This window comes from Camelus ferus, chromosome 7 (genome assembly GCF_009834535.1).
Source record: "Camelus ferus isolate YT-003-E chromosome 7, BCGSAC_Cfer_1.0, whole genome shotgun sequence".
Classification (NCBI taxonomy): domain Eukaryota; kingdom Metazoa; phylum Chordata; class Mammalia; order Artiodactyla; family Camelidae; genus Camelus; species Camelus ferus.
Genome location: NC_045702.1, coordinates 40,586,375 through 40,599,370, shown reverse-complemented (window position 1 = coordinate 40,599,370; position 12,996 = coordinate 40,586,375). Strand labels below are relative to the sequence as shown.

The 12,996-nt window shown below is 54.0% G+C and overlaps 1 protein-coding gene across 4 annotated transcripts in view; it reads left to right on the top strand.

Annotated features, from left to right (window-relative positions):
• The window catches only part of MINDY4 (MINDY lysine 48 deubiquitinase 4), a 98,462-nt gene that overhangs the window by 46,969 nt on the left and 38,497 nt on the right, over positions 1 to 12,996 (top strand). For all 4 annotated transcript variants that reach the window (XM_032483768.1, XM_006187733.3, XM_032483766.1 and 1 more), the window contains 3 exons: positions 1,378 to 1,494; positions 2,720 to 2,808; positions 11,686 to 11,787. In XM_032483768.1, coding sequence (XP_032339659.1) covers positions 1,378 to 1,494; positions 2,720 to 2,808; positions 11,686 to 11,787 — 308 coding nt within the window. The remainder of the gene's footprint in view (positions 1 to 1,377; positions 1,495 to 2,719; positions 2,809 to 11,685; positions 11,788 to 12,996) is intronic.

Here is a 12,996-nt window from a genome sequence, read left to right as displayed (position 1 = left end):
CCTGACAGCCATTCCGTGCCTAGCTGGGAGCTGTCACTCTGTGATTGAGAGAACAGACATAGGCTTCAGCCAGAACACTCAAGGTCCTGTAGTTTCTAGGCTTTCGGGAAGCTCAGTTCAACTATATGGACGAGTGCAGTTGGTGCAGGAAGGGGAACCAAGCCCTGACAGGTGAATTCACCCATGCCTGTCTCCTGTGTGCCGCCAGCCCACATTTGATGACATGTAGACATATGCTGTTATAGAGATTTTCCTTGTACTTAATGAAATGGAAAAAAAAAAAAAAACCTGATTCTGGAGAGAAATAATACGAGCATGTAGAAAAGATCTGACCCAGAGAAGGGGTCTGAGGGAGTAGTGACAGAATCCACGTGTTGGCCCTTCAGATGTAAAATCGTGGCAGAGAGAGAAGCAGCCGGCATGAAGGAGGAGCATCTGGGGAAGGCTCTGCTTCCCCATCCAGGGGCTGGTCGCTGGGGATGGTTTGGCACTTCCTGGGGCTCTGGCAGGTGAGGCTTAGATTGCTGGGAGCTCAATTTCAGCCAGAAGTTTTGAGAAGAAAGAGCTATGAAAAAATGGAGGAGCTGCCTTGGAAGGTGGTGGGAACCGCTTCACTTGGTGGCTGGGATGTCCAAGCCGAGTTCCTGGGGGAACCACTAACCGGTGACGGCGTCGAGGAGGTGCTTACGTGTTGAAAGAGGTTGTACTAGTGTGGGGTTGGCAGACTTTTTCTGTCAAGGGCCAGGTGGTGTATTTTTGGCTCTCTGTTACAATCACGCAACTCTGCCACTGTAATGTAGGAGCAAACACAGACGCAGTGTAAGCAAATGAGCATTGCTGCTTTTCAATACAACTTTATTTACAAAGTAAGTGGGGGGCTGGATTTTGCCTATGGTCTGAGTTTGCTAAGCCTGTGCTAGGGCACCAGTTCTCAAACTTGGCTGCACATTGGAATCACCTGGGGAGCTTTTAAAACTACAGATACCAGCATCTGATGCCCGGGGTTCCGCATTAGTCGGCCTTGCATGCGGCCTGAGCATTCAGGCTTCATAGGTGATTATAGCGCGTAGCCAAGATCTTCCAAGTTCCCCTGAACATCTAAAATTTTGTGTTTCATGAGTGGATAGATTCTGGCCTGGGTCAGCACAGGCTAGTTGGGTTTACGGATGTTCCAGAGGTAAGACCCTCAGGGTCAATTTTCTCTTTCCTCAAATATGAGAAGAATGGGTTTGCAAAATAAAGAGAAAACAGATGACCCTGTTGGAAAATAGATAACCCTGCTGGAATTCAAGACCAGCTCCTGTGGGAATGCAAACACCCAGCAGTGTATTGTTGTTTGCTTTTAAAATAACTAATAAAACTCTCTTCTTTTGACAGGACATAAAGACCCTTCTGTTTGGGTCCAGCTTTTGCTGTTTCAATGAAGAGTGGAAACTTCAGAGTTTTTCCTTTAATGACGCAGCCTCGTTAAAATATGGCATTGTGCAGAACAAGGCAGGTTGTTTTTAAGCTTCCTGGGGACCTTTCTATGGGCCCATCACAGATAGGGGCACACATCCCCCAGCCTGGTAAATCCCGTGAGAATTTCCCGAGCCAGCCCCACATTTGCCGAGTTGTCACGTGGGCAGGAACTTCACGTGTGGCTGGCAGAGCAAGAGCCGGGAACAGTGCCGCCTACCATGACTGATGCATGGTGCTGGAATCCTCTCTGAGAGGGAACAGAAGGGGGCTCTGCGTCTGGCTGGGAGCACCAGAGAGCGTCCTTAGGCTGAGGATTGAGAAATGACTTTGCAGGTAGAGCTGGAGAAAGGACACTGGAGGCAGGTGGCAGCATGAACAAAGGATGGCCATGTGAAAATCCAGGGGATGCAGGAAGTGGCAGAAGTACCAAGGGTGAGGACCAGAAGCGAGTAAAGAGGAGGTGTGGTCTAAGACAGGGAAAAGTAGGTAGATTGTGGCAGGATTTGAAGGTGGCTGATCCACATTTCCCAAGATACGCACTTTCAGGACCAGATGATGCTCAAAATCTCGTAGCTCATCCGGGTTCCATTTCTGAAGCCCCAGGAGCCTCCGCTGCCCCATTCTACCTGAGGAAGAACCCTCAGACTTCCGTCCCTAATGTAACCAAGTCAGCATGTCTTCTTGCACCCGAGTTCAAGGTCGCCCACAACCTGCTGCTCTGACAGTCCTTGCACCTGTTGATCCCTACAGAGGTGAGACACACCTCTGTAAGACACACCCGAAGGGTTACTGAGGCAGGTCGCAGTCCAGGCTCAAGATTGCTCACATACGCGGAGGCTGTCCAAGGGGCTCGCTTCTGGCTGGGAGGGTCAGAGAAGCCTTCCTGGGAGGAGGACCTTAGGATGGGCCTTGAGGGCTGAGTAGACAATTGACACCCTCAGCCTGTGGACGTGGAAACATGTCCCTGGATGACAGAACACCCATGGTGACACACCTGACTGGTGATAGAGTCACTTTCCTCCCCTCACACACTGCAGACTTTTTCGTTCCTCTAGCCATGGGCGCCAGGGCCTTTGTCGCCCCTGATCTGTGAGTCAGAGTCAGTGCTTCACTGAATGTCGCCAGGTCAGAGGCCCCTGTTAGAGGGGCATGGGCTCCCCGTGTTTTGTAACCTGTGGACAGAGGCTAGTTCTGGAGGAGCAGACCGCTCTGCCCTGGGTCAGTTCTCACAGGCTCTAACGCGTGTCCTTCGTTGCAGGGTGGTCCCTGTGGGGTTCTGGCAGCTGTCCAAGGCTGTGTTCTACAAAAACTCCTGTTTGAAGGAGATAGCAGAGCCGACTGCGCTCGGTAAGTCAACGCTCATTCCGGCAATATCTTCTTTTCCCAAGGCTTTTCCGAACTGTCCAGAAAAAATAAGCAAGGAAACGTGTGTGTTCCCTGATATTTCCTGTCTTCTGGAAAGGGAAATGGCGGCTGGCTAACAGGGCCAGCGCTGGCCAGTTTAAATGACCTGCATGCATTTGTTTCTAAGAGCAGGGAGGCTTGGTAAGTCCTGTTCCACGTAGGAAGCGGCGGCTGGAACAACACTGACACTCAGGCCACCCCCTCCTCAGGAGTGGAGCGCAGCGGCTGCCCAAATCCTGTCCATACGCATGTCAACATGCTGACCTCGCCACTGAGTCCAGGTCTCCCCTCCCTCCCCGCGTTACCCCGCCTCTGCCAACACCATCTCCACGCGGTCCCAGCCAGCCCCGCAGGGCACGGCTTCCCTCCCTTGGGCCGCTCATTCTCCACCTCCCACACTGAGTGCCTGCACGTGGCACCTCTTTCTCATTCTCACTCGACAGACGTTTCTGGAACATTGTCTCTGTGCAGGCACAGGTGATACAGAGAGGAATGGATGCATTCTCTGTTCTCCAGAGTGCCCTGTGAGGTTGAGGGATGGACAGAAAACTGTAATCCTGCCTTGTGGTTAGTGCTAAGACAGAAGGCTTGCAGAGGTGCTGGCCGGTGCTGGGGCCAGCTGGGCCAGTTTGAGGAGGCAGCCCTCTTACCTTAACCAGTAACTGTGTGCCCAGTTCTGAGTCACCCTCAGAGCTACAGAACTTCTGGCACTTGGGTTTTTTTTTTTTTTTTTTAGTTGAATTCTAACATACATACAGAAGAGTACACAACTCATACATGTTCTGCTTAATTAATTATTGCAAAATCACACACCCAGATCAAGAAGGAAAATATGTCCAGCATCCTGAACAATGCCTATGTTCTTGATATAGGCATTTTAGTCTTTTTTTTTTTTTTTATTTTTAAGATACCGAGACCCATCCCCTATTTATTCATGTTCAGATTCCTGGGAGAGACACTGGTTCCCCAGACATCCAGCCAAGCTCTGTACAAATGAAACACATTTTACGAGCTTAGAGGATGTGGCCTTAGGGTCCAAGTGAAGGTAGCCTTTCATGCTTGGCATTTTATACTTTGTCCAATAATATAATTTGCCCAATTACTTTACAAAGCCATAATTAAGGATGTTTTCACTCAAGCTGAAAGATGCTAACCACAAGCATGGCATAACCATAACCAGAAGCCTGGCGACATAACAGTTTCCACAGCAAGGTCTCACCTTGTCCCGTTCTCCTCCCTACTGCCTGCCCTGGAGTCCAGTCCAGCAAAGTGCTGGCCACGCCGTGGCTGGGAGAGGCCTGCGCAGTGCCCGATGGTCAGGGCTGCTCCTGGCTGACTGGGTGGGGCTGCCTAAGTGAGGGGCCTCTGGCTGCCCAGCCTCAAAGAGTGCAGGGACCCTCTCTGGGCGTATATACAACCCCCTGCCCACCCACCCCCTCCTTGCACTGGAGAGGAGCACACTGGGAGAACTCAGCAGGTGCTTGGAGGGGATGCAGGGCTCAACACGGCAGCTGTGGCCTTGCCATCATGGCACCTATGGTTAAACATGAGAGCCAGATGAGTAGGAGGTCCCGGGGGACATTCAGGGAGCTCAGGGCCCACCCAGCACTAGGAGGGGTGGGCAGGCTTCCCCGGGGGAGTGACGTTTTAATCTTACTGAGATCTGGAGGATGAATAGTACTCCTGGTTCGCCTCACAGGCGTCCTTGTACAAGCTTGCTCCTCCCTCGATGTCTCCCTTCCCAGCAGATCCCTCAGACTCCTTCCCTGGCTCGTCACCACGCAGAGGCCATGATTTCACGGGGGCCTTCCGCGACCTCCCAGCTAAGACAAACCCAGGCCAGCCTCCAAGGCCCCTTACCAATGGGTGTCCTTTTTACTGCAGTCATTACCTGCCCATTGTCTGCCCCCTAGAACACAAGCCCCCTGAGAACAGGGGCCTTCCTGGGCTGCCTGGTTCATAGCCTGTCCCTGGCATCCAGCCCAGGGCCTAGTCCACAGAGGAGGCCCTCGGAATTTTTGTTAAATGAACGCATGGGCAAATGCATGAGCTATCCAGACCAACAGGGAGGGGAGGGGATGGTATTCCAGTAAAGAGAACAAAGAGTACAGAGGCCTGAGGGCAGGGAGAGGAGCTGAGAGTGACCTGGGGGGGCCAGGGCGGAATGTAGAGGGGCAGGGTGAGACCCGGGCCAGTGGGTGGGTCAAGGCCAGGCTGCCAGAGGGGCCTCAGGGCCCAGTGGTCTGCTCAGGTCAAGCCTTGGCCCTCGTGGAAGATGTTTCATAACTCTTTTCAGCCCCATGCCCCTTCAGAGCTGCTTTTGAACTTGGACTTTGGACTTCTCAGGAGAGGCTGTGGATCATTTCCCAAAAGTTCAGACAGGGGTGTTTAAGTTGGTTCCAGGAAGGGCCATTTCTACCCAGGGCACAGGGCAGGCCTGGTTCCTTGTCTCCTGCCCCCACTCCCCCACTAAGAGGAAGAGGGAACCTCTGGGTCCCCAGACAGATCCCCGGGAGTGAGTTCTGCTCTCCACACCAGAGAGGGGGCCAGTGCTTGGAAGGCAGAAGGCCATCAGGTTGGGGGCCCAAGATGGGCTCTGGGTAGAAAGAAAACTGTACCAGCTGTGGGAAGTGAGTTCTCTCCCACTGCCCACTGCCTGCCAGTCAGCCACCAGCCAAGCACTGACTCAGGCTCCCGTTTATATCAACAGTTGTCTATTTAGTCACCAACGATGGTGAATTCTGCGAAGGCCCTGCTGGGGAGGAGGGGGTGGACGGAGGAGGGGTTTCTGCTGTGGCCCCCAGGGGCTCCCTGTTAGCTGGGACCCTGAGAGGATAGTTGGGGCCAGCGTAGGTTGAAGACCATCGGAGGCCGGGCTGGTGGGGCAGAGCTGGGTCCTGGGGGCAGTGGTGGGTGGGCAGAGGGGGAAGAGGTTGGAAGGAGCTACTGGCTACTGGGGGTTATGTGTGGAGTGAGCCCTACTCTGGGGGGAAGGCTTCCTGGCCGGGCTAGAGGACGTCTGTGCTGAGCTGCCAGGAGAGCTCGGGCTGCTGGCCAGGGCCCCTCACCTCCTGCAGGAAGCAAGGAAGGATTCACGCTACAGAAAACTGACCTCACCTTCCTTTGGAGCCCCACAGCTATGGGTGCTCCATGTAAGTCCCTCCCCTGTTGTGTCCCTCCCCCTGCCCCACAAGCCTTGCACCCAGAGCTGCTCTCCATGCAGGCTGAGCATAGAGGACCAGCTTCCTGCTCACGTTGCCAGCAGAGCTGGCCCGGGAGTGGGCATTCTTTATACCCAACTGAGAGGGAGGAGCGGAGATCTAGGCCCCATGACCTGGCCCTCTAGTCTGGCCAGGGCTGCTGAAGGTGCTACGGGGACTCAGGAAGATATGGCTCTGAGGGGGTCCCAGTGGTGGTGGGCTGTGGGCAAGGGGTGTCAGCTGCCTCCACACCCCTCCTTTCCCTTGTCCTCCCACTTCCGCTGCTGTGGGCCTGGTTTTGCTGAGGTATGAGCCTGCCTCAGGGGCTGGAGGGTGATTGCGGGTGGGAGGGGAGAGTCCTTTTGGGTTCAAGCTAGGACTTGGGTCAAGCCAAGGCTGAGGGGGAGTGAGGGGCTGGGGCCTCGGGCTGGCAGCAGAGGAGGGAGGTAAGAGTAGAGTTTGGATCACTGTTTGCTGAGGTGAGGCCCTGCAGATCAGAGACCACAGAAAGGCCTTGCCAAGTGGGCATCGGTGCAGCCTGTGGGTGCCTGTGCCAAGGCTGGGGGGAGTGTCCAGCTCTGTGGTCCTTAGCCTGTGTCCAGGGCGGGGATTGCTGAAAAGAGTGCTGGACTGGCCAGAGACCTGGATTACAGTTCAGTCTTGAGCGAGCAAGGCCTCACTTTCTCCATTTGTGAATCTGTCCTGCCCAAGTCTGACTCAGTCAGGAAATGCAGGCCAAGTCCTTTGTAAATCGTGAAGGGCTGTGCAAATGAGTGGGACCTCGAGACCGCCTGCCGTGGTACATACAGGGGAACTGCGTCCCAGTGAGGGGAAGGTGCTTACCCAGGGTCACACCTGGCCTCTGTGACAGAGCCAAGCCTGTCACGTGACACCCTGTCATATCATGCTGGCTGTGCCCTGTAAGACACCGAGCAACAGGAGAGCCAGAGAGGCCAGGAAGGGGTGAGGGGGCGGCTCCGGGAGGCTGTCTTGAGCTTGAAACACCCTAGGGTTCGACCCCCAGACGGACTCTCAGTGACCAAGGTGCGGCTCTGTAGTTTACGAAGGGCTTCTGGGAAGAACCTCCCAATTTTTCCTAATTTGGAAAAAAAAAATCAATATAGAAGAGTTCAGAGAGTAATACAGCAAACTCCTGGGGGCCCGCTGCCTCACGTGAGCCAAGGGTGACATTTGACACCCCTGCGGGAACCTTCTCAGCCCCAGCTCTTTTGGTTTCATTGATTCCTTTATACAGTTTCAGGACTGATTGACTGAGTCACTGATGTTGCTGCATGGGCTGTGTATGCTGAGCTGGGTTTGTGCCTTCAGGACTCCCTTTTGACTCTGAAATTCCAGGATTTCAGAAATGATCCAGCTTAAAAAAAAAAATAAGCAGACAAGCTCCTCTGTTCCTTTCAGGAACACCACGATGGCCCGCAGGCCACACAGAGGCGGCCCCTGCAGCTGCACAGCGAACTCTGGGCCCTTGCTGGGCTCCGGGACGGTGGGTCATCCTGCGCTGGGTCTGCAGGCCTGGGCGAGGGGCGGGGAGTGGTCCCCTGCTTGCTGTCTCCCCCACAACGGACAGGGAAGTGGTTCTGTGAAAGCAGCACGAGGTTGTGACTGTGCCCTCCAGGGAAGTCATGCTGAAATAAAGGCATCTTGGCAGGGGTGATGTTTTTTCTGCAGGACTGTCTGTCTTCATTACGACTCATTCCATCAGGCCGGCAGCCCGCCTCTCCTCAAACGGGGAAGACAGAGCCTGGCAGCAGGATCTGGTGTTTTTCCACTTGAGGAGGGGCTGTGCCGGCCGGCTTGGCTCGTGGGAAAAGATAGTGAGCCTCGTTCTTCTGTGGGCCTGGGGAGAGCCACGGACAAGGGAGCTGTCCTCTCACCCCCATTTCCCTTATCAACTGGGAAAGTCAAGGCCCAGAGAAGGAGGGGCACTTGCTCAGGGTCTCTCTGGACACTAGTTAGAGGAGCCAGGCTCGGAACCCAGGTCTGGTGGTCCCCAGGTCAGCCTTGGCTTCCCACCCTCCTCTAGCAGCTTTTGACCCTGAGATGGGGCAGAAAGACCTACAGTCATTCACCGGCTTTCCTCTGATCTTTTCAGCCTAGTGGGCACATCAGAGTGGACGGGTCAGCCTGTTTTGAGATGATTAGAGTAGAAACATCTCTTCAATCTGAAAGACTTGGGTAATTAAGCCAAAGATGGGATGTATTACTCCCCCACACCCGCTGCCATCCCTAGACAAATCCTGCCCTTCTACTGTGAGGAATAAGACTCTTTTAAAGAAACTTCTCTTGGTTTAAGAGCCCAGCCAGGTGCTAGATTCATGGTAGGAGTCTGATAAATATGTGCCTGACTGTTCAGGCCATACAGGACCATCCTGGTCACCGAAATGAAGGTGGACACTGAGTTACCTGGTGAAGGTGGCATCTGGGTGATTCACCACAGCGCCCCCTTCCCCTTGTCATCTGCAGCCACTGCAGCCCTGTCTACCCTGTGGCCAGGTCAATGGCAGAATGGCAAGGCTAAAATGATGCCCGGAGGCAGCTGGCTTGCTGCTGGCATTTATGGGTGGGGAGACAAAGGCCATTGAGGGTCAGGGACTTCCCCAAGGCCTTGAGTCAGGATAGGAGCCCAGGCCCCACCACCTGTATTTCCCAATGTCACTGTTTTCTGGAAAGCTGTGTCTCCAAAGAGCAGGCTGGGGAAGGCCCAGGGAAGGATGGAGAGGCTAAATGGAAGCCAATGAAAAGAACGAGGACTTTTATATAGAAACAGGTTCAAAGGGTCTGTAATTAGAGCCTGGGAGACGTGGAAGACAGGCTGGGCCAGGAGCCAGAGCCCTTGATAGCGCTGCACGTGCTGGGAAGACGGGCTCAGAGGCAAAGGGGTGCTGGTTCCCAACACCAGGAGCTCTGGACAGCTGGTTCCCCTCTCTCCCCTTCCTCCCCTTCCTCCCTTCCTCCCTCACTGCTGTTTCACTTTATTCAGTTTTTACTGTGTGGCTTTGGGTAAATCATTTAGTCTCTGTGCCTCAGTTTCCCCATTCTAAAAGAGGACAATAATAGTACCTCCTTCATAGGGTGGTTTTAATAATTAATGAAATAATATGAATGGAGTGCTTCTAACGGGGCCTGGCACATAAGCACTTAATATATGTTGGTTTTTAAAATCTTAATCTGTGGCTGCACTGAGAAGCTTTCAATCAAGCGTCGCCTGCTTCAGGAAGTTAGTGTAGAACACAGTGAATGATTGGAAGGTGCCCACTTAGTTCTGTCTGGAGGTTTTCAGCATAGATGTTCAGGGTGGAGTATACAATCCAGGCATAACTTTGCACCACTCCTACGCCTGTTGAGGGATCTAACTGGGGAGTGCCCTGGTCACATCTGTGCTGTAGGAAGAGCCCACAGTGAGTATGTGCAGTGAGGACTGGAGGGAGGGCAAGATGGACCAGCAACGTTGGTCGGGCACTGGCTGTACAGCCCAGCTGAGGAGCAGGGCACCCCAGTCCCAGGTGGGGGTGGGTAGGGAGGGGGCACGGGTACTCAGGAGGTGGGATTGACACGACTGACTGTCACCTGGGGCAGCACAGAAACAGGAGCTACAGTGATGATGGAGTCCACATTCACGAGTTCTGAATTCAAAAGAGATAAACTGTCCAGTCCTTTCTCTTTTGTCTGACGAGCCCTACTTTCCAGGCCCCCCGCTGGCCCTTGGCATCCTCTCCTGAACCCAGAGCAACGTTTCCTCACCTTTGTTTTCATAGTTGACGGTGGCCTGGAGCAGCGCTCCTCACAGCTCGGGCCCGCCGGGTTTGCTGATGGTGTGGTAGCTGTTTCTAGGGAGCAGTGGGCTTCCTGAGGCTGCGGACGTAGCAGGCATTCTGTGTTTCGTTTCTCAAGTGGTTGAGTGCTTGTTTGTCTCACTGGGGTTTGAAGGATCGCCTGGTGTCAGCGGCTTGTTCTCACTTTCACATCAGATGTTGGGAGTTCATTTTTCCATGAACTCTTTGGCCACGGACTTGATGTTTCCATAAAAACAACAGCAATAGGCCTTTTTATTTAACACTGTCCACATGCCAGGCACTTTACACGCATCATCTCCTTTAAAGCTCCCAACGCAATGAAGGAAGTACCACTGTTATTGCCAGTTTAGGGATGGGGAAACTGAGGGACCCTAAGTCGCATCACCTCCCACCTTAAAGATATTGGACCACAACAGCCTGGGTGCAACAGCTGACTCAGTGTCCCGGGCACTGGACAGTGACCACAAGCTGTCTACCATGGTGACCTGTGTGCTGGTGTCCTGGTTCCTCTTTCCTACCCTGGAGAAGAAGGAAGAAATGCCCAGTCATCATCCACCGCCACAGCACACACACACTGCCGCCACCCCAGCTCAGCCTGGAGCTCAGGGGCTCCTTGGTGACTGACAACACTGAAACTCCCCTCTGTATCCCTCTGAGCCCCAGCAGGGTCTTCATCAAGCCCCTTTTATTTGTTAGGAAGTGAGACACTCAGACCCTCAGCCCACTTTTGCAAGAATTTCGAAAACCTTCCCAGAATCCAGGGGTGGTCTGTGGAGCCCTGGAGAAGTGACAGAGAAGCAGCGTCTGCATTCGGTTGCTGCCTCTTCTCTCTCATGCACTTTGAGCACTAGGGACCTCTTAGTTACTGGTTTTATGGTAAGAGATCGCTCTGCCACTTTTGACACCGCTGACTACCATCCTGTTTAAACCCTTTTGCCTCTAAGACTGTAGCAGCCCATCTCCCAGCTCTGCCTTTCCTGCCTTCCTCCCCCACCTCCTCCATTCGCCAGAGTTCCACTGGGCTCCGTCCTTGGCCGCTGCCTCCACCTTCCTCATTCTCTCTCTGGCAAATCTTAGCCACTCAAAGTGCTTAGGATTCCTACATGCTGGTGGTTCTTTAATCTCTGCTCAGCCCGGACCACTCTCCTGGGCGTTAGAGCAACAGCTTCACCTGGGGGTCCCCTATGCACCTCCAGCTGCCTCTCCCCTCCCCACCCCATATTCCTCATTTCAGCTGGTGGCATCACCATGCACTCAGTAAAAACCCAGTGGTCACCCATGTCCTGTGTCTAAGTAACCAGCAAGTCAGGCTACTTTCCCTTCACATGTGTGGTCTCATTTCCTATCAGCTGGTGGGAGCTCAGGGCACCTGCTTGCGTGAGCTGTCGTCTCCAAGGACCTGGGTGTCAGGGCTGGCCCGGGTAGGGCAGGGCTGTGCCTCTGCCTGGAGTGGGAGCAGTTCCCGGGCATGTTGAGCTTGGCCCCCTGGGCTGCTCCTGTCAGAACTCATGGCCTTTTTTTCCACACACCTCTGGGCCTTGCCAAGCCTCCAGAGTCCCCTTTGCTCCCATGGGTGATTTCCTTGGCCTGCTCCTCCTCCAGCATACCTGCCCGGGCCCCTCCCTCAAGGCTCTTCCCTGGGTCCGCATCTGCGGAGGCACCTCCCCCCAGGCTCCTCTTGAGTCCCTGGGCTGCAGGGCCCCTCTGGGTGGCAGAGGAAAGGACAGGCCGTCTGCCACAGGGCGGCGCTGTCTCTGACTTGTGTTCCCAGAGGCATAAACCCATTTCCTTTTTTTTGCCCCCAGGCAGCTGCAGCCTTCGAACGCCCACAGGACCCACTGCCTGGCCCTGGCCATCGCGGACATTGTGTGGCGGGCTGGGGGCCATGAGAGAGCTGTGATCACACTGTAAGTGCTTCCCAGGGCTGTGTTGCTAGCACTCAGTCTCGGGCGGGCACAGCTGCAGGCAAGCTGGCTGTGTGCTTTCCCGTCCTTGGGGAAATCATCTTCTCACGCAGGCTGTCTGGGCATAAGGACCATGTCTGTGTCCTCCCAGACCTCTGCCCTGTGCTCCAGGCCAGGAGGAGCCCAAAGAGTCAGCCTGATGTGCTGGGCAGCCCCGCCCTAGGAGACGGCCAGCCCTCCACACAGCTCTAGTCGAGAGGGGATCAGATCTGGGAGGACACCCCCCGCCCAGGGAGCCCTGGGGGACACAGCCGGCTCCCCCCTTCTATATTTCTCTAATCCAGACACTTTGGAAGACAGCCCCTCAGCTGACCCAGTCACTTGTACTGCTCCCCCCAGTCCCCAAAGCATGCTGCGGTTTGCTCTGCCACTTGGATCCCCGTTCCATTGACGGGGAGAACTCAGAGCGTTGGGACGGTGGTGGCAGAGCCAGCGCTGTCCTTTCCCTGCCGCCTCTGTCCTGCTGACGGATAAGCCATCCTCGTAATCCACACGGCTAGTCTGCTGGCTCTTCAGCCTGACCCTCTAGAGTGGAAGCATCATGCCATCCCAGCGGTGTGGCTAAGTTTCAGTAAAGGGGGTGCCCTATGGGGCCACGGGCCACATTCTGGTGGTGCACAGTGGTCAGTGGAGCACAGTACTCAAGAGAAGAGATTCCAGAGGCTGACTCCCAATGCTGTTGATTATTGACTGTGGAACTTTGGGCAACTGACTCACCCTCTCTGTGCCTAATCTGTTTACTTATCTGAAAAATAGGGATGATATTAATGATCACTTAATAGGGTGACTGTGAGAATTAAATAAGTCAATATAAATAAAATGATATATAATAGATGATAATAAGGAACTTGATAAGTTTAAATCACTTATCCATATAAATAAGTGATAAATAATAATAATACAAAGCACTTAGGACCAAGTCTAGCACATCTAAGTATCTGTCAGTGTTAGGTATCATCATCATCATTATCACTGTTGTTCCTACTGAGTGCTTGTGCTTGGTACCCATGTTCCAGGTAACTTACTAATGCTGGCCCTTAGGATCTGCATGGTAGCCCTAAGAGCAGATGGGGCACAAATGCAATCCCTCCTCATTTTACAGGTTAGGAAACAGAAGCCCAGAGAGGGGCAATGGCTAGTCTAAGGCTGCAC